The sequence below is a fragment of the Pagrus pagrus genome (genome assembly GCF_965226575.1).
Source record: "Pagrus pagrus genome assembly, chromosome: 8".
Classification (NCBI taxonomy): Eukaryota; Metazoa; Chordata; class Actinopteri; order Spariformes; family Sparidae; genus Pagrus; species Pagrus pagrus.
The window spans coordinates 13,111,366-13,132,668 of record NC_140192.1 but is presented as its reverse complement, the minus strand read 5'-3'; the positions used below and the strand labels follow the sequence as shown (position 1 = coordinate 13,132,668).

General features: G+C 40.6%; 1 protein-coding gene across 1 annotated transcript; it reads right to left on the bottom strand.

Annotated features, from left to right (window-relative positions):
- Positions 1-522: 522 nt before the first annotated feature.
- jak2b (Janus kinase 2b) lies at positions 523-20,363 on the bottom strand. The gene is made up of 25 exons (XM_084359400.1): positions 20,073-20,363; positions 19,835-19,930; positions 17,481-17,711; positions 16,696-16,819; positions 16,468-16,585; positions 13,868-14,013; positions 13,089-13,380; positions 12,857-12,976; positions 12,026-12,183; positions 11,384-11,495; positions 10,498-10,684; positions 9,413-9,537; positions 9,168-9,302; positions 8,538-8,625; positions 7,152-7,279; positions 6,785-6,923; positions 6,346-6,497; positions 5,540-5,690; positions 4,967-5,103; positions 4,346-4,535; positions 3,880-4,004; positions 3,623-3,795; positions 3,260-3,377; positions 2,031-2,144; positions 523-1,432 (listed from the first exon to the last, which is right to left on the bottom strand). The coding sequence occupies exons 3-25, from the start codon at positions 17,704-17,706 to the stop codon at positions 1,325-1,327; spliced, it is 3,366 nt and encodes a 1,121-aa protein (XP_084215526.1). The 5' UTR covers positions 17,707-17,711; positions 19,835-19,930; positions 20,073-20,363; the 3' UTR covers positions 523-1,324.
- Between the last annotated feature and the right edge of the window lie 940 nt (positions 20,364-21,303).

Sequence of the window (21,303 nt, the reverse complement as noted above, 5' to 3'; positions counted from 1 at the left end):
TGTCAAACAGCGGTCAAACAGCTGGCTAGTTTAATTTGTGTCATCTGTATGTGTAACTTCTCTTTTGCAGTTTGGACCATAAACATTACTCAGTGTAAACTTTCATCCTATAAAGATCACCAGCTGTAGTTTATAACATTCCCTTTAATCTGGTCTGCTCTAGAAAGAAAAGCTTTCATGGGGAAAGAGGCACACAATATGTCAACATTTTGGGTAATATGAAATATGTTACATTCAACCTGTCTGTATGTTTTACACCCTGTTGGCCAATAAATCTTAATAAGCAAAATGAAACAGTCCAATATGGTGCAGATTTTAATGCGTTTGAGAAACTCACAACAAAATACAGAGAATTTAACTTATTTGAGCCCTTCCCTCTCAAATTTCTATTTCAGAACTATTTTGTTCTCGAGCTTCTTGACTGGTTTTTGTGTCACAGTATACAATCCATTGTTTTAACTGCACATTTATTTACCGTATACTGTGGAAACAATGAGTAGTTTCACAGCGAGAGACAAGAATTCACTCAACAGATTTATTGTTGAATTAAACTTCTTTAATTTACACACCACCTCTCACAATGAAAACATAAAACAAGAACAGATTTTAAATCACCTTTGTATGTACTTCATTTACACTGACATTTTGCTGGCAGTTCAAATATAGTATTTTACTATATTTTCATTTTATAAAATTATAAAATTTTTCTGGACATATGTACACAATGATACTGTAGATATATACACACATACATAGAAAGTCAATTTTTCTTCAGGTGAGGGGGAAAAGGGGATGGCAAGAGCCAGCCCTGCTAGCTGTATGTATGGACACGACACACACAAACAAACACACACACTGTCTCTCTCTCTCTCTCTCTCTCACACACACACACACACTTAGACACACAACTTGTTTGACACAAGCATCACTAGCTTTAGGCCTGGTAATAGTCTACTCACAGTCTTCAAAAGCTCTTCTTTTAAAACTTTACCCAGATGTTTGACCGAACACATCTGCTCTTTTTCAGCAACATCACCTTCAACAGTTCCTTGAATCCAAGCCTCCATTTCCATTCTGCTGCTGGCCACTAAGCCGCTCTACTATAGAAATGGGGGTGGAGTGCCTTGCTTAAAGGCACCTTGGCAGTAGTTTTCTGAGCTGGTCCTGGTTTGTAACCACCGCTCTTCCAGTCACAATCTGCTTTGCCAAACGCTGCCACTCAGCAGCAGGAGGACCCCGTTTTGGCCTTTGTCCACAAACAGTGCGACAATGTTAAGAGCGACTCGGCTGACGATGAGCACGGCACTTGAGGTGATTTCTCTCTCTAAAACTCCTTACTGTCCCTGAACAGGTCGATGCGCAGAGCGAGCTCCTTGAAAGAAGGACGCAAACAGGGGTCGTTGTCCCAACACTCCTCCATGATTTCGTGTATCTGAGAGAAAAAGCAGGAAGAAAGACAATTATTTGTGGATGCTCGAGATAAGCAAACTCATTACAAGTCAGCCACACCCTTATTCTGACAGCCAGTGAGAGGCAGGAAGCGTGGGGACAGAGGGGACAGAGCATGAATGACGTGCAGCAAGGAGTGTAACAAGGGAAGTAATGCCTTTAACCTTCTGGCTCCCCGGATGATTAATTGACAGCTGACAGCTTAAAAGTTTAGAAAATGCTTTGATAAGATAACAGGTTGTGCTGCAAGCTGAAACTGTCAAAAAAAAAAAACATGTTTACCTGGTACACAAGCTTAAACTGATTTAAAGTTTGAGGCATGCTATGCAATGTCATCAGGCAAAGTGCTGAAATAGCCACTAAAATACAAACAAGCCGTCCAAAAACTGCTCAGTCCTGTACTAAAAGGAATATGATTTATTTTATTTTGCAGTTAACTTAATGAAATTTGTGTGCAGAAAACAATGTTGCTATTAATTTGTATTTACTTATGAGTAAGACAATACAGACAACCGTTTTGACATAAAGAGAAGCAATGCAACAAAGATAATGTCAACAAGGCATCTGACTAATGTTCTCACCTCCGCGGGACACCCCAGAGGTTGAGGCAGCCTGCTGCCTGACTTGAGGAGCTCGATGAGGTGATAGACAATTAACTGTCCCTGTTTGTCGTTCCCCATCATGGACATAAAAACCTGAGGAGGAGAACAGTGACAGATAAGACACAGACAGACTTCAAAATGGATTTGATTTACAGATAACAAAAAGAAGATAGATCCTCACAGATACCAAAAATGCCTCCAAATCTATACATTTGGAGGAACAGTTCTTTAAGTCCCAACAACTTGAGCAACAAATCTGTCATGACTGAGGCAAAGCCAAACATGTGGAGCAACCTGAGCTCTGCAATATTATTAAAGTCAACAGTATACCTTCAGTAAGTGGCTCTACTTTGTCAGGTGTAGCATGAGAAAGCTCGTTCATATAAGGCATATTGAGATTATGTTTAATTGCGTCTTCTTCTGGCTCAGTAGACTCTTCATGTATGAACAGTAAGACAAGTTGTTCAGCAAGGAAAAGGTGGCCTTGTTTGAACACACTTATGTACACACCTTGTGGTGCAACGGCTCAGGTAGGAGGATAAAGAAAAGCCTCTTCCCCTGGAGCAGTCAGACATCTGTGACCGTTCGGCTTGTTTGTTGTTCTTGCAGAGCACGAACCAGAACCAGAACCAGAATCTATTAAACTGTCTGTACGGCATTGACAGGTTGACAGGTCAGTTCCTCGTAGTCAACATATTTGTTCACTTTGCAGCTGTCCAGCACGTCGCTTCCTGTCTTTAAAAGCGCTGCATACCTTTCCAGAGAAAATTCCTGAGTTTTAAAAGAACCAAACCGACATGTTGCTTCCATATATTTGTCTTTTGTGAGCTCAGTTGCACTAGATTTCCTTCTTTGCCTTTAATTCATAGTACAAGTTGAGAGGCAAACAGGAAACGTGGGGAAAGAGTGGGGTGACAAAGAACAAAGATCCCTGGGCTGGATTCAAACTAGATGCACAGCAGCTTATATCCTGCATCTCGCCTGTAGCAAGTCGGTTATGCTATTTTCTTCAATTAAAAATGGGATCTTTTGAGGTCAGAGTGATGAGAGCACACACCAGTCATTCTGAAGAACTGGCTGATGCAACATCAACACTTAATGTTGCTATTAAAACAATGTTTGCAAAGTAAATGACTGGGAAATTCTTCTAAAGGTGCACCACAAATGTGCAGCTGAATGCATGTGTGTGAGTGTGTGTTATCACTTACTGCAGGAGGGCTGCTGTTCTTGTCACTGTGTGTGAAGAGCTCATACAGCACCACTCCAAAGCTCCAGACATCTGACGCCACGGAGAACTTGCTCTCAGTCAGTGACTCAGGGGCATACCTAGAAAAAAACAGCACACCGTAATTGTCTGTCATTTTCTGTTCTGCTACTCTAAACAAGGTAACTCAGTTTAAAAAATGGACCGCAGCTCTAGGACAGGTGTCATGTTTTAGATTGGGTAAAACCTGGGGTTAATATTCATGAATTGTGTGTTAGCTTTTGTGTTAGCATTTTCTTACATAAAATCATACTGAGGAGAGTGAAGAGATAAAAACACTGAAAGGTAAAAATAAGAGAAGTCTGACCAGAAAATGGGACTTTCTCCCGGCTCTTTGACCATGTAGTACTCTTTGTCCTGAGGCAGGACTTTGGTGAGGCCGAAATCTCCGATCTTCACCCTCAGCTCGCTCTCCACAAGTATATTTCGCGTTGCCAGGTCCCTGTGGATATAACGCTTATTTGACAGATACTCCATACCCTGCGAACACACAGAGGAAAAACAATTAATTACAGCTGTAGCTCTAGTGGTCAGCATGTGACAAAACTGTACAGAGGGTAATACCTTGCAGATCTGAGAAGTGTAGTGCACAAGCTTCTTGTGGTCGATCCTCTCCTTGTTTTTCATTAGGTAATCTCGCAGACTTCCAAAGGGAAGATATTCCATAATGAGACGGAGATTTCGTCGTCCTGAAAGAAGCCAAAAAGAAACTGTCAGCCACAAAAGTCTTAAGTGTACTATCATCATTTAACCAAGGCTGTTTCATATCACTTGTTTATCATTAAGCAGGGACGCATACAATGATACTTTGTTTTGTTTTTGTCAAAAACCAGGATGCTCTAACTATAATGTGGTGGTTAATTCATGAATTCCACTTTTGTGATAGACTGCACACAGTTTGACATTCACTGGCTCATACAAACATACTGCATTATTGCTCAAAACAGCTGGTTTATAGTAAGTATAATTAAAGTATATGGACTGACAACAGAGTGTCAAATTGAAGGTATTAGTTACAAGTCAGCTGTACCTGCGCTGTAGCAAACTCCTTTGTACTTGACGATGTTCTCGTGCTGCAGAGATTTCAGGATCTCGATCTCTCGCTCAAAGTCCCGTATGTGCTCTGCAGTGCTGTGCTGGAGTTTCTTCACAGCAACTACCTCTCCAGTGTTGTCCTGAAGCGGGTCATATCGACACATCTCCACGCTTCCAAAGTTTCCCTTGAAGAGAAGAACAACTGAAGTGAGCCGTCATTACTTTCATTTCATATTTTACTCTATTACTTCCAGAAAATGAGGGGACACAGGGCCAGATGCAGACCAGTGTGAGCTTCAATGCTAGTTTATCAAAATGAAAACACATCGCACAACTCTTCTCCAGCACAACCGCAGAAAACACTTGGTGAATTAAGCATGGTGTAGTGCAATTTGTTTTATTTTTGACTGACTTCTGCTACTATATCTGCAGATTAGTAAATGGAGGACAAACTGCTCACATGATCAACCACATTTGCCTCAAAATCTTTACAAATGACACAAACGCTGCCTGACTTTAGGGTTCAGTCCCTTTTGAGGAAATGCATGCTAAAAATGTTTTTATTAACATGAGATTGATTTGCACTTAAACTCACAGTTTCTACACAACTACAAACCTTGCCCAGCTGCTGTAAGAATATGAGGTGTCTCTCCTCAAACTGAGCTGGCTCCTGACTCTCAAAACCTCCCGTCGACCAGCCAGAGCCCACTGTCCTGTTTGGCAGGATGTCACTGTCCACGATCAGTTCATAGTCTGGGGACACAAAGACAAGAATTATTCAAGAGATAAAAGGATAGCTCAGAAATTATGCGAATCAACACCTACTGAGAGATTTAAAGTCACTTTAGACAAGCTAAAGTGGACCCTTAAGTCTCTCCAGCACTGGTTTCTCTTGTCCAAAAGCTAACTTAATCATATCTGGGACCAATCTAATCACAGAGAGATGAAATTGATATTGATTTTCTCATCTACTCATTTCATATAACAGCTAATGTTGACCTAATGAAGACAGGAGCCGAGACGCCGTTTTCACTGGCATGTTCCTGAAGACACCATGATGAATGTGACTGAGGTCTGGGGGTGAGTGTCTGGAGACATTTGAGATTCTACACTGGTGTGACCTAGATTCCCTGTTGGGACACCAGGAGGGGCAGCGTGGCTGAGCAGCTGATCAGGGCTATAGACCGACCTGGTGTGAAGAGGCTGTGGAGGTCACGGATGACGGCACGAAATGTGGGCCTGAACGTGGGCTCATAGTCCATGCAGCTGGTTATCAGATTTGCCAGTTCAGTCCACTTTGGCGCAGGAAGCTGGTGGTGGTCCTCATAGAACAGCATTTTCTGCAAAACAACATCGAGGCTTAGTAAAGTGTATAGATGATCGGTGACGATACAGTTAATGCTCATATACAACTACTGATGATATAAAAGAATCTAAATACATATTGGGAAGTCCTATATTGAACCGTCTTTTTGGATTTTCTGTCTTTGCAAAAGGGCACATTTTGAATTTTATTTTTAGAGAAGTAAAGGGTCAAGAACAAGACAAATTTAGTACGCAAGTTGTGCGTGTAAAGAGAAAATGTTTTATGTGATCATTTTTATACAAAAACCAAACCACCGGTTTCCACACAGGGCTGGAGGAAACACAACCTGCAAACCACCCACAAACAAACAGATTTCAAAGCAGCGAACAATGTTGGGAAATAGAAACCACCTATTCATCCAGAAAACTTTACTACTACTAGGGTAGCAACCATATAAGATTATGAATCTTGATATAAATTTGATTAAAAAAAACAAAACACTAATATAGTATAATAATACTGTTCAAATCTATGCATCATCATACAGCATCTTATACTGCATTTAAAACAAGTAGTAGTAGTTTTTAGTAAAATAAATAATCATCATATTCCATGATGAAGACAGCATCATCATTAGATATATTCCTTAATACAGTATATATATTTTAGATTATAAGACCCAGCCCTACCTTAGAGTTGTCCAGTGTTGCTAATGGTTTCTCCCCACCACTGCAGATCTCCCATAGTGTTGTGCCAAAGCTCCACTTGTCTGCAGCCAGGCTCAGGTTGGCAGGGTCCCCGATACACTCAGGGGGCACCCAAGGGATCCTCTCAATCAGGACTGATCAGAAACAAAAACATTTAACCCACCACAGTTAGTAAGTGAACTGTTAATTTTCAATCAAATCAAAGACATTTTCAGGAAAAATTTCAGTTTTATTCCGCTTCAAACCAATAAAACAGAATCTGATCTTCTTTAACAAAACTATTTTTCTCTATTTTAATAGTATACCAGTGCCTTAACACTGCAATACAATCTGGATTTAAGATCACGTCACTGTTGAAGAGCTGCCCCCTGCTGATTGAACACATGTATTACAGTTCGGCTGAGGTTAGACATAAACTCACTTTCTTTGGGCAGGACGGTGATGCTGATGCCAGGGTCGCTCAGTTTGATGAAGGGGGGGTTCCCGGCCCTCCAGTCATCCTCTCTGATCAGAAGAACGTTTTTAGCGCAGACATTTCCATGGACAAGATGTTTTTCTTCCTGTAGGTTCAGAAAAGAAGAGATTGATCATTCTCTTACCAACACAAAGAAACCAATCACTCAATCACTTTTCTTATGTATTTATTTTCATTTTTTTTACAGTGTATTTCAGTATTTAAGTATGTGTTACTCTTACACTAAAACTTTGTGTGGGATGCAGACAAACTGATATTCATCAATACTTTGAATGACTTGGAATCAAATCTTGTACTAAATGCAGATTCCTACCAGGAAGTTCATCGCCCAGGCCAGCTGTTTAGCCACCTCCAGCTTCCACAGGATGTTTATGGAGTTTTTGTTCTTCTTCAAGTAGGTGTCCAGTGAACCAAACTTCACATACTCCTGCACCATGATATCTGAAAGAAAACACATCTTTGTTTAGCTGAGGTTGGCCTACGTGAGCAGATTGTAATGTGCCTTGAAGAATGAGACCTTCCCCGTCTCTCTTGGCTGCCTAAACAAGTCTGTGGATGATTTTTTAAGTTGTTTAATGCTGCTGGACTGTAGATTTCTTTGTGAAGGACTCTTTTTTTCTACGACAGTCGAAAGGATGCGACTTTATGCAAATTCTCGAGTGCCTCGTCTCAGTGCCTCATCTCCGCTCTGCTAATAAAGAGCAACAGTGGCTAACGTTAGTATAGAAATGGAGTCTGTTAACATAAACTAACTCCATAGAGCCCCTTTAAACATCAATATGAGCCACTTTGCATGCAGTGAAAAGCCAACACTGATAATAAGACAGGAAGCACTTCAGACACGTGACTGGCTGCCTATAGTAGCATCAGAAGTCCTGTGAGGTAAAGGGAGAGCGGTCAGGTCAAAGAGTTTCTGGGGAAGGGTATTGTAATCCTCCTAAGAATAGCCCACCATGCCTGTGGTTTAATCACTGCACTGAGCCTCAGGCTAATAGAGTCTTGTCAAGATTATAGTCAAGCATGGTAGACTTGACATCATTAGACCATAAGGACATAAGCTTGTAATGTCCATCGAATGAATGGCAACTGAGGGGGAGAGCTCTTTTATTCCTTCTCACTGTAAGGTTGAATGAGGACAGACAGTTTGCTTACAAGATGACACTAGCTGTGTTTCCATAAAGAATTTTCATTGGCATTTTGAAGAATAGCGCATTAGAAATTTTATGGAAATGGCAAAATTCAAAAAAAGGTTCTTCTATTTTACAAAAAAATGGTATGCTCGCTTGAGGTGATTTTTGTCCCTTGGGAATGAGAGATAATACGCAAAATGTTTGATGGAAATGGATTTGCTATAAACTCTGGCATAGCGAACATTCAACTCACATGACGGATCAGCTGTTTCCGCTGTCTGCATTATAATCACTGCATTTCTTTGTTGTCTCTGGACAGCATGCAACATGACCTATGCTAGCTGACATGCAAGAACAATTACAACTTGCCCTATTGAAAGTGACTCCTGAAGGCCTCTCTCCATTTTGTCTCCTGGTTTGTTTACTTCCACATTCGCAGGTGACGTAGCCACGTAGCCTACACCACGTCATCCTCTGACAAAATTACACTTTACGTAGCCCAGTACATTCGCTCAAAACAGCTGGAAAACGCACCAAAGTCGCATTTTGTGCCTCTGAGGCTGACTTACTCTCTTCTCCGCAGACGCACACACCATAGTTAAGGATCAAGTGCTTATGGGACAACTGGCTCATCATGCTGGCAGCTTCAAAGAACGACTGGAGGAAGAGAGAAGACAGAAAACCCAATCAGAATCAAAAGTCTCAATCGTAACAAGTGGGTATCTTCCCAAGCTACAGTCTTGGTGACAAAGAAAAGCAGCAAATCCTAAAAGTTGAGGATTAGAAACCATTGAATATCTGACATTTTTGCCTGAAGAATGGCTGAAACGATTCACTGATTATCACCAGTAAAATTTCAGTTAATTTTAAGTCAACCAATAAACTAATTCATCGCCAAATCATTTTAGCTCCATGCTAATGTGATCCATAAGAGACTGTGATTAAAAAAATAAGATTTAAACAAGGCTTAGAAATCCACCAAAGTAAAATAAATCATCAGTCACTGCCTAAATAAAGCTGCAGTTTCCCCCTCTCTGCCACTGTAAGTAAATCTGTTTCAGGTTCATGTTTACTTACAATGCAGCTACCTTCAATACCTTTTCACTGTGTTTTTAACATTAACATTAACATTTTTGTGTCTGTAAAATCAATGTGTCCCTAGAAAACAGAACATTTTGCACATCTTTATAGCCACAGACCTCAGAATAATTCCTGTGGGCCTGATCCAGGACTTTCATGACCACTTCAGTTTGGTGCACGAGTCCATAGTCTCCCAGCTCCTTGCGAACCCCTTTGAAGATCTTGGTAAATGTCCCTTGACCCAGACTCTCCATCTGAAAGGAAGAACATTATTGTAGTTTTAACTCTAAACCCATTTAGTTCTGTACATTTTTATGTGCAGCCAGGGGAATATGATAGACATGAACATGCAAACTCGACTCACAAATTCCAGATCTTCTTTCCTGATCTTGTGAAACACCATTTGACTGATGTTGTGTCGATTTAGTGATGGAGATAGAGGCACTTCAGAGCCCTTGTTGCTCCTGCACACGAGGAGGCAGGACTTTTCTGTTGGTGGAGAGAAAAGAAAACAATCTTTCAGACAAGAAAAGGGTTTATAGTATAGTTTATAGTTTATATAACTTGACGCCCAGCTGACAGAGAAACTTTAGAAATGACAACGTGTGTCAGAGATAGAATATGTGACATACTGATACTTTCTTCATTAGCAGTTTCTCTGGAAATGTACTTAACCACATTGTCAAAAATGCTAGCTCAGACCAGTTCTGGTTAAATTACAAAAGCACAGACATCGAGACACCAGTGAGTCATCCTGGTTGTCAGTTTGTACTTCATGCATCCTAATGTATAAAATCAATACTCTACCTCACTATAAATTCTTGACCACAGTACTGACTTTACTTTACCCTTATGACTCATAAGATAAGCATCACATAAAGGTGCACAAGATAAACTTCAACTCGTACAGGGCAGTTGATTCCTTCTTTGGGGACAGAGTTTCTTAAAAGCAGTCCAAAATGTGGTCTGTGTTCGGCAGATCTTAAAAACAAGCTGCCTATAGCTGGAGGCATCAGGGGAAACTGTCCTGACCAGCTCACTAAATGTGCTTGTAAGTGGGTAGCAGATCCCAATATACACATGTGATTATACACATGTGATTGAGTAAGTGTTTAAACTAATTAACTACACTCTGCTTATAAATCACTGGATAAAAAAGGGGTGTACATTTGACATTTTCCGCAATTCAGAAAGTTATGAAGAATCTCTTCCTCAACTCCTGTCCGCTCCACTCAATCATTTTTGCTACCGTGTGTGCTGTGCATGCATCTAAAAATGACATCCTGTCTATATATAAAACACGTAGCCTCTTTAATTACACAGTCATTAATCTACCAGCATATATAGGTTTTGATGTGTGCAGTACACACTAGACAGTAGCAGTCACACAATATTGCAAATGTTTGCTTATTTCCTAAACTTAATAAATCCAGAGTCTGTTAGTTTTACCTTTGGATTTAGGCGGACAGCACTTGCTGAACTGGAAAATGATGCTGTCAGAACGCACAGTTTCCTTTTGGTAGCAGCTGAGTAGTTCCTGCAAGCTGCTGAAGTTTCTTTTGGTTCCACTGAGGTTAAACTCCCCGCTGGCAGACCTGGTTATCTGGCAGTGTTTGTATTCTACAGTATCATAGACCTAGAAGACACAAAGAGAAGGGCAGACAGGTTGAAATGAGGGCTGTACGATATGGGAAAATAAAATCATAGAGATTATTTTGACAGATGATACAATAGCGATATAATTCATGATAGGCGGAAATGATCATCTTTGTCTCAAGAAGTATTTTTGGCTACTGATAATGTGACATTTGTTGGTCGGTACCAAACAAACATGTTTTCTTACATTTGGAGAAAAAGATTTGCAGACCAGGACATCTCAGCATTTCTACAGTACTTCATTTTCAATTATCAAAAATAAAAAAAACCTGCAGTTTAGCCAGGATCAAGTGTTTCCTGTCAGAGCCCTTTGTTTTGGCACCATCAAAACGATGAAGCTTTGTTTTTGGACACAGTGCTATTATCAGTCTAAACGCAGTCTTTTTCCTAACTTAAAGATCAATTATATCCTGATGATTTAAAAGATAATTTCATCAACATTTATTTTATTTAGCCAAAGTACTTCTGTTTGTCTCATATGTTAAAGATTGCATTGGAGAAGTTGAGAAGTTTGACCAATTTTGTTTTTGACGAAAGGTTTTGTTTAAAATGATCAAAGTAAGGTTCTCAGTCACACATAACAAAAGCAGGAGAATATTTACTGTATTGCTGTCTGTCCTCTGAATTATCAATACAAACGTTGAAAGGTGCAAAATTACCACGGATGAGTGTTACCTACCTCAACAGGGAAAGTCAGAAAATACTTGTTGAAGTCTTTAGGACTACATCTCAAAATGAACAATCCTTGCTTGTTTCCACTTTTCTGAAGCCGACTGATGGCAAACTCCATCCTGCAACAACAAAGAAAAAAATACAACACTCAGCAAGTTGTGCTAGTATAGGACATAAACACCAACCACCAAAATAAAGCTTGTCAATTTTGCCAGCAATTTTTTAATCCTGTACCTTCCTGTAAAAGAATTTTTCACTAAGGAGTATGAAGTATTACATTTAATTTGTGGTTGTGATTATCTGCACATCCTTTGGTGCCTGGTTAATCACTGTGTAAACAGGATATGACTGTTGGTTAGTCAGTTTTAGAGAATTCTGAAAAACTGGAAGATGTGTCCACAAATCGAATGAGGCATCTGACAGCCTGTCAAACAAGTGAGTCCGTAGATGGCACCACAAATGAGCGTACCATGTCACTGCTATCACATAGTTGATGATTAGGCCACATGGCTTGCATTCAAATTAATTCATTAATTTAATAAAAAATGTATTTGTTGAAACTTGTTTTTGTTTTCTTTTTAAATTAAGTGACAGCCCTTACTAATGCTGCCGTTAGAAAATAAGTAAAGCTTTGTTATTCTTCACTTACGAGATGGGGCCGTGGCAATGGGAAGCGATGGCCTCCACGAGTCTTGGAGGAGCCACTTCTTTACAAAGGTAGTGATGTGCATCTGTAGTCAGCCGATAGTAGCCATCAATGAGGGAAACAAAGGAGAGGGCTTCAGACAGGCTGGGGAACTCCAGCTCCTGAAATATATATAAAAAAAACACTGTTAGACATGATGTGTAAACTTTCATCATTCTCCAACTACCACTGAATGGTGTAATATTCTTCTCTCTATTTAACTTTTTGACTTTTACAGCCCACTTTGTTGTTGTTGTAATCGAGTGTTACAGAAATTGACAACATGCTGTAGTCAGAAAGGAGCTTCTTTGCATGCCGACGATCAAGTGGCAACCTCTGGGGCGGAAAAATGACGCCAACACGGAAGTACCAAAACTGCAGTTCCTCAAATGCCCACTTGTGGGTGGGTCCAAAAGGGAGTCAATCATTAAAGACCCTTTACAGCAGAAATTAACTTGTACAGCTTGGTCCAAAAAAAGTTTTGGCTTCTATAGCTAATTTCCCCATGTGTGACAACTGTATGGGTGAATTTTTATTTAACTACCTTGTTTAAATTATACCAAGGCTTAAAGGTTTGATCGACAGCTAGCTGTGAGTAACCAGGCTTTGTTCGGCCTGCCTCAGCATCACCATGCTGCACTTCTTTGCCCATTTTGGCCACGCCTGAAGGCACCACACTGAGCTTCACAATGGCTCTTCAGAAACCTATGAATGACGTCACGGAGACCATGTCCATGTTTTATAAAGTCTATGATTACAAAAGAGCACAGACAGACATCCCTAAAGTGAATTTACCAAATTTTTTCCATCTTGCTTGTTGATGGTGACCACTCGACTCTCTGCAGCACCCTCCTTGTTGGCCTGTTTGATACTGATGTCAGTGACATCAGGGAAGTCACACAAGGTCTGTAGCTCCTGGACATATAGCACAGAAAACAACTCATGTAGACAAATTATCGACGCTGACTCCCAAAGGACCAAAGAAAGAAACAGAACAACGATCACTCACAGAGATCATGATACCAACCTGGTCAGAATCTTTCAATTTCTCTCGACACCACTGGATGCCACTGTCTGCTGCCACCAGGATGATGAGTTGTCCGCTGGACGGTTCCCTGACCTGGAAGGTCTCTGTGTAGAAGGTCTTCTCCAGGGACTCCATGCTGATGAGGTACTTGAGTTTGAGGTCGCGTGCTGTGGTCCGACACTGGCTGAACTGCTGGATGAAGCGCTTGAAGCGGAAGCGGATTCGCTTGCGTGTCAAGAAGTTGCAGTCTTGGATCTGAGCTCGCATGTCCTTTGGCAAGAAGGACTTGTAGCTAGAAGTATGCAAGAGGGAATATTTTTTTTAATCCATCAGTGGCTAAATGTTTTTATCACTTGTGCATTTAGAAAAAAAACTGCCGCAGTAGTATGTTTATTGAAATGACTAGCGTATTCCTTGAAATATGTGATTCTAATTATTTTATTGCGTTCTTATGCTGGTAATAAAGTAAGTCAATAAGACATGTGCAGAGTACTGTAATCGATGATTGAATCCTCTGTCAGTTTCTTACTTATTAACTTACTGGTCAGATATTTTTCTGATTTGAAGCGTGACTTCTAATTCAAATTACTTTGGCAAAGTTTTTGTACACCTGCTTTTGAACCAAACAAACAAAAAGTTATGTAGAAAAATGCACTAATATTCCTCAAAGTAGGGTTTCAGAATAGCATTTTGTGGGTGGCAAACCAGGTTTTGCACTGGCACCAAATACAACATTACATCAACTAGTGCTTAGTTGTGAAAGCAGCCTGTTTTTGTACCTTATAGTGTGGTAAATGTCCAGCGGTGACAGCTGTCTCTCCTTGGCTGTTCTTGTCATGTCAAGTACAGCCATGCCGAGGCACTCTTCTTGAGTCTCATGGGAGTTGGGGATCTTCACCAAGCCACTGACAAAGTCATTTCTCCACTGCAAACAGAGTTAAGGTGAGATGAGAGGCCCATTCACAGTCTCAGTCATGTACTTGGGTTGAGTTCTTATCAAAGCAACAGTGTCAGGCTAGGTTTATATTCACTCGGTTTCATTTTGTTTTATAATAACATTGCAAGGCTGAATTAAAAGGACCCTCCCTAACGGCTTACGGGTTAATGGTGCTGCAGCTTGTTTATTGAATAAAATGAATTCCAGCACTATGCAGATACATGTGTCTACTGATCGTGATCCCGTTCTTCCTCTGTTTCTATGTATCCGTTTGTATTTAGGACAGATACTCATATACAACTACTTCTTTATCTTTATCATGAGCTTCTAATGACAACAAGAGAAGATAAAGAGCAGCTTGGAGAAAAGTAAGGTATAACATCTTGCTGTCAGTTACTTGAACAGACTTTCCATGTGACGAAGATATAGGATGACAGCTAACCACAACTGACTAATGAATAAGCTTCCTGTCAGTTGGTTTGTTTGCAACTTTTTGCTTGGATTGCAATAAGTCAGTATGAGCAATAAACAAAACTGCAAGGATACATTGTTTCTGAATCCAGAGAACCATACACTGGACTATAACCAAATTGTATTATTCATCATTAATAGGAAACATTATGAAAAAGATGAGATGTATTGTTATATTATTTCATTTTCGACTGGTGAATGGAGAGATAGACAGGGGTTTGACACTGAGAATTATTGGAATATCTGATATAGGAGGCGATGTGTCACTTTGCATGGCAGCCTCTGCCATCAGTGAATGAATGTGTGTGTGAATGGGTGAATGTGACGAGGGTTATACAGCATTTTGAGTAGGCGGCAGAAGTGATTAAAGGCCTATATAAATGCAAGACCATTTACCTAAAACGAAGGCTTTTTGTTGCTTTAGCTAGCCTCCAACTGGCGAATACAGAGACACACTTCCCTTTGCAAGTCATAATAGCCTTACTTTATCACAAACACCGAGGCTCAGCTCGAGATTAGACTGTGAGGAATTCATCGTATCCTTCACAAAGAAAAACTAAACATCTGTCTGGACTGAAGGAAGGCATGTGTAATGGCTTACTCTCTGCCAAACACAGTGTGCTGCACCCTCAAATGACCCTCGCAGTGGTGCTTCCCTTCGCCCTTATAGGCTTTTCCCAGGCCAACAGCACAGGCATAATTCCACATAATCCTTCAGGTCACACTGAGTTCAGCTACCGTCATATTACTGGCTCATGTTACCTGGATTCACCCATAATACACATTTACTTTCTATTGCAATGTGGTCTATACAAATCATTCCTTGACTGAGGGCATTCAGGAGTAAGGTGATATGTCGGAAGACGTCTCTATTAGACTTTTCTCTTCCTGTCCTACACATAGTTTATAGTTAGTGCTGCATGCACAAAAAATAAAATAAAGCCTGATTACAACTCTGTTGACTTTGACCAAATACTAAAACAGCCAACAGAGAGGCTGAAAAATTGAAAATCTACTCCATTCAAAACACACAAAACCAGAGGGAACTCTGCAGGGAAACGTTCCTCTTGTGACCACTAAGGTGTCATCTGGAGGATTTTAGGCTGTTGTATCCACTACAGATTGTTGTTCTACATTTTGTCTGTGCTCATCCACTGACACAAAGTGTATAGTTGGATCAAGAGAGAGAGCAGTCCGTCTCTCTCTTGGATTGACTGATGGGTATCTCACCAAACTCCGATCAAACTGTAAAAACTGGGCAGTGCCGATCAAATATGAACCATGATCCTGTGCTTTGTCTATTCCTCGCCTAAAATGCGACAACAGCCATATCCCATGACTGAAAAAACCTGAAGACAGAAAAAAATTCAACAAAAATTAGAATAAAATTTCACAAAATCAATCAACATACTAACTTGGCAATCAACAAAGTCTTAACGGTCTGCGGCAGCTTCTTGCATTGCAGCGGCAGTAATCGAGCCTTACTGGCATGCTGACTGTAACCTTTCAAAAAGGGCAGGAACTTCCCTACAAACAATTAGACATTTGGACAACAGCTCTGCTCTGAGTCTGCAGGGACCTGTCAAATTTTCACCACAGAAAAGCTTTGGTGTGCACACAAAAGACTGTGAATTTAATTTCGCTCTCATGTTCACTTTTTTGTGCACACTGAGGTGTGGATCTTTGCATGCAAGTAGCAAAACTGCTCCCAAAGACTGAGTTCCCTCTCACATGAGGGCTATAACTGCACTCACTGTAGGTGTCAGCACTCTTGGTACCCCTTGCTTGTATGGGCAGCCCTGTTGTTTACAGCACAGACTGCAGTGTGTCAATTTTCTGAAATCCTTCTCACCAAAGCCATCCATAGACAAACAGATCTACAGTGCTGAACTGCAAGGTAATGTATGAACAAAAAACTACAATGTGCTGATTCGAACCAGTTTATGCAATAAAGAGGGTGGCAGTACTCACCTGAGAGAAAAGGTACAACATCACAAAGTCATCAAGCACAGGGCTTTCTGACCCCTTGGCGACCCCATATCGATATGCCCGGGATGCACCACCACTGTACCAGCCAGGGAAGTAGTACCTGTATACATGGTGGTGAAAAAAATGCAACAAATCACAAGGAGGATATTTCAATTCTAATCTGGAACAGATACTCAAAAGGCAATGCAGAAGCAAAACAATGCACGCTACCTTATCCTGAAAAACACATCTTCTGAAGCCAGTTCATCAAGCTGAAAGATGTGGTTGGGTGAAAACCACAAGCGGTCTCGTTCTCGGAAGAGACCAAAGAGGCTGCAGTACAGAGGTGATATACCTAAAGCAGACAAAGAAACAGACTCGACGTTATGGTCTGTGAGGTCAGTGATGTCACACATTCTTTAAAACAGTACAAGTTAGCTGTGATGTCTGTTACGAGCTTAATCCAAATCAATTTTACTTTGAACAAAAAAAATATGGTACACTTGTAGAAACTGTGCTAATTTAGGGGCAACTCGGAGGACTACATACCAGAATATCCTTTAGAATACAATCTGTTTGTTTTGCCAACACAGGTGAGCAAAAGGGCAATAAAGATTAACAAAACGTCAGTTGTGTTTGGTTCATCATCAAACACATAACATGCGATCCCAACAACATGCAGGCTAGTCTAGACCCAACCTCAACCCCCGCATGTCCCTGCTCTGTGTATTAATTGCATCATACTTTTATTGGCTCTTAAATTGTACCTCAGCAAAGGAGAAAAAACACCAAGCAAAGCAATGCTGCCATATGTTATGCTTGTGCTTCAACAGAGTAAACAAGGTTAGACAGGCTGTAAACAAAGCACTGAGATGATTGAAAGGGACAACGCTTTTTCTGCCGATAGGTTTCACTGTGGCCTCTTGATAACCTTATCTTGGGACCTATGCCCCGAGTTACAGCAAAACACATGAATGGGGGTGCATTATGCTGGCTTGCACAGCTCGAGTACTCACTGCACGCCTTGGCTGCATCTATACAAAGCTCCTCAGCCACATAGTCCCCAGGAGGGTAGCTGAGGAAGTCGGCCGCTCCCTGGCTGCTGTGGTAGAAATGAAGTCTCAGAACGGCAGCAGCCGGCCTTGTGTCTGCAGATTCCCGATGGGCTGTCCCATTCTGGTGCACCGCGGGGCATGTGTCAGTCAGAGTGTCCATGGCTGGCAGGGAGGCCATCGACGACATGCAACCTTCAATCAGTGAGAGGTGAAATGTCAGCAGACAGAACGACTTCTCTCTTTTTTTCAGCAAATTGTGATGAATTAAAAAGCGCCATCAGCTAGTGTACATGGTCTCAGCTGTTGCATAAACTGTTATCAAGATTCAAGTATTGCATAAAGCTGCAGTGCAGAGGAGCCATTGTCTGGAGAGAGGTTATAAAATCTGTAAATCTAATTTAAAAATAAGGCTACTCTCAGTGAGCGTTATAAATTACAGCCAGAGTTGCGCTGTAAAAGGACTACTGAGATTTCAACCCCATTGCATGATATTTTTAATGCCAGTTTAGCCAGTTACCTAAGTTTCATATGTATAATTTTCTCATTAATTACTTAAAATGGACAAGAATCTATAAACAATTCTTACCGGGAGGTGTACACATTTTAAACGGAGCAGACGGAAAGCAGAATAATCAAATTCCCTCATTCAAACAGCTGCTATTCAGCCCCCCCACCCCGACTCCCCTCGCCTCAAAGACAGTATTATATCACACTGTGGGCGGAAGTGGCTACGTCATTGCTAAGGTCCCGTCCTCGTTTTTATATGTAACCAGTCCACCAGGCATTCTCAGTTAAAAAAAAAAATACTCAAGAGCCTGGTGACCGAATTTCCCGACATGTTTTTCTTTCGGCTGTAAAACTTTTAACATTGAAATGACTAAAATTAGTTCGGCAGATAAGAGATATATCGTATTAAGGAAGGGGTGACATCAATTCAAACAAATTCATTCATTGTGTTATATAAGTAAAAAATATTTATTTTCCACTTTCATGTTTTATATCACTGAATCCCAGCGGGAACAATCAGCCTTTTTATCAACAGAAAACATACTACATAGAAAAAGGAACATGTTATACAAATGGTGCAAAATCACTAAAGGGATACAAGAGACCTCCCAAAGCACTAAAATAAAAATACGACACAGTTCAAGTTCAAATGAGCATGAAGCAGGCCCTCGAATCGACACGAATTAATCTTTTCTGTCCATAAAAGGTTAATGACATCCACCTTCATTCAAAGCTATAAAACATCTGCATGCAAGAAATGGCAAGGGTGAACATTACTGATCATTCATTTGATTTATCCACTGATGGCGTAGTATATGTGAAAAATAGTGACACATGCCCATGACAAATTTCTCAGATCGAAAGACAAAGAGGGATTTCATTCCAGCCAATCGAAACTGTAAAAAGTGTACATCTGAGGAACTGAAACTCATTTCAAAGCTCAGCATTTTCACTTGGCAAGAGACTTGATCAAAATGGTCGGCAGTAATTTTTCTGTCAAACAACTACTGATTTTATCGATGAATGGATTCAGGACTCGTGTGTTGATCTGAGAGCAGAGAAACACTAACCTGAAACATTCAGCACGCAGTTTGATGTAATGACATTTCAAACACAATATACCCTCTTTTTCCCATATTGTGTTTGAAATGTCTTTACATCAAACTGCATGCTGAATGTTTTATGCCATTAGTGCATTTGGTTTACACTCTTAAATTAATTTCTGCAAGGATGCCTGGCAATACAGGGACAGGACTTTACACGTAGACATTCCCATGAAGCTTCTGGTTTTCCTGAGCACGAGATAGTTACACAACTGCATTTTAAGTCTTCACATAACCCACTTTATTAGCATTATATTTTGAGAATGGACAAATGTCACCAGGCAAAGTCATGACTGAGTAAGAATGTCAGTACAACAGGAACTAATGCTATAGTCTTGGGTCTGTGTTAGATGTTGGGTCAAGTTCAGTGCTTACATAAAAGGTTGTTATGTCAAGTAGCACATTTCAAAATGACCCAGAAACTGAGCATTTCCAGTCAAAATATCAGAAACTCAGCTGCAGAATAAATTCATCAAGGCACGACCAGGCCCTCTTGCGTGCTACCGTTCGCTTTAGCTTCCATAGATTAACTTATAGCTAGCAGCCACAGAGACCCACCTCTATACGAGTTAACGTTAGCTGCCATACATACAGAGTGTGCAAATGTAATTCAGCAACTTAAGGCTGGGAGTGTGGGGTCGTGCACGCTGATAAAATAAACCAAACCGAGTTGCCAGTGAATTATTAATGAGAGTAAACACTTACTTTGGTGGAGGAGCCAGACGTGCAGCTAGCTAGCTTGCTGCTAGCTTCCTAGGCCAGCGATGCAGCCAGGACGAGCGACAGTTTGACAGCTACGCCCTGCGACACCACTGCTGTTATTTAAGTTCAGTACTCAAACACTTGCCTGAATAAATGACAATTCACAAAATGGTCGAAATCCATTTGGAAATATTCTTATTTCCATGTCGCACTCAGCTGGCTAACCCGCTACACAAGCTACCTTCATTCAGCCCAGCGTTACCCATCTCACTCCGGAGGAACTTCAGCCGTCTATCTTGTCAATCTTGTAACTTAAGCTAATGTTAGCTACTTAAAACCACGCCGTGCTCTGTTATAACGTGTCCCAAAAACGCGGAATTCCTCTCATTGTGCCGGAACCGGTGGCAGCAGCTGTACGACGAGAGTTACATTATTGACAACTTGTCAAATGAATAGCTGTAACTCTGACAGGGTAGCTAGCTAGTTCACCAGTGGCAGCTACAGCACAACCGAAGCCCCAAGTCAGTCAACAAACCAGCCTCTCCCACCATGCTAATGCTGCCTTCACGGGCTGTCGGAAATGTCACGATTACGAAACAGACAAAAAAAAAAGGGCAGCTCTACAATTGACCAAATTTCAAGAGCACAATATCACCAGTATTGCTTTATGAGCTAATATTACCAAGTATCGACACCATGACCATATATTAGTACATTTCAATCCATAAGACAGGGTGAAGATGCCTCTTTTAGCATATTTAATCAAAAGTACTCACAATTGTCTGTACAATTGTACTAATTACTCTCTCTATATATTATATTGGTATGCACAGAAATCCAGGCAAAGTTAGCTTTGATATCCTCACAATGTTTTTAAGGCTAGTGGTAAAAACCAGTGTCTCCATAGTATAAAACTACAGCTTAACATAATAGTCATATCATATGTTACAGTAGGCACTTGTGATTTCATCTAATCTCTGATAAATTCAAATCTATACATGAACACGCGTGGAAAAACTTCTCTACACGAAATGAATGAATTCATAAGTTATTATACAACTTTCAGTCTGGGAAGTTGAAGTTACGAGGAGCCACTGAAGGCAACATCTTCACACTGAATCAGCCCCTTGTCTTGTCAATCAACCAACCAGCAGCCTAACCAACACCCACCCACCAAAACTACTATTAACCACTAGTGGCACAGATTGCAGCACAGTGGGGAGCAGACAGGACGTAGTATGGTTAACACTTTAAAATGAAAGGCGATGCAGAACAATACCACTGAAACAAGTTGCGTAAGAGAAGCTGATGACATTAAACTCATCAGCGGGGTATGATTCAACTTTAATATATTATCAATAGGCTGCAAATTGTTATATGGCTATTTTCTTTTACCTTTAATTCCTCACCCTTTTTTTTTTTAACAATGATTAAAGCTTATCATTTCTTTTTTTTCTTTTTTTTTTACTCAT

What these genes read in the sequence shown, in the direction of transcription:
- jak2b (XM_084359400.1), bottom strand. Translation starts at nt 17,706, where the DNA reads ATGTCGTCGATGGCCTCCCTGCCAGCCATGGACACTCTGACTGACACA. An exon ending in TCTTACAGCAGCTGGGCAAG is followed by an intron (nt 4,536 to 4,966) that starts GTTTGTAGTTGT and finishes CTTCTCTTCAAG; the next exon opens with GGAAACTTTGGAAGCGTGGA. An exon ending in ACACTTCTCAGATCTGCAAG is followed by an intron (nt 3,796 to 3,879) that starts GTATTACCCTCT and finishes GTGTGTTCGCAG; the next exon opens with GGTATGGAGTATCTGTCAAA.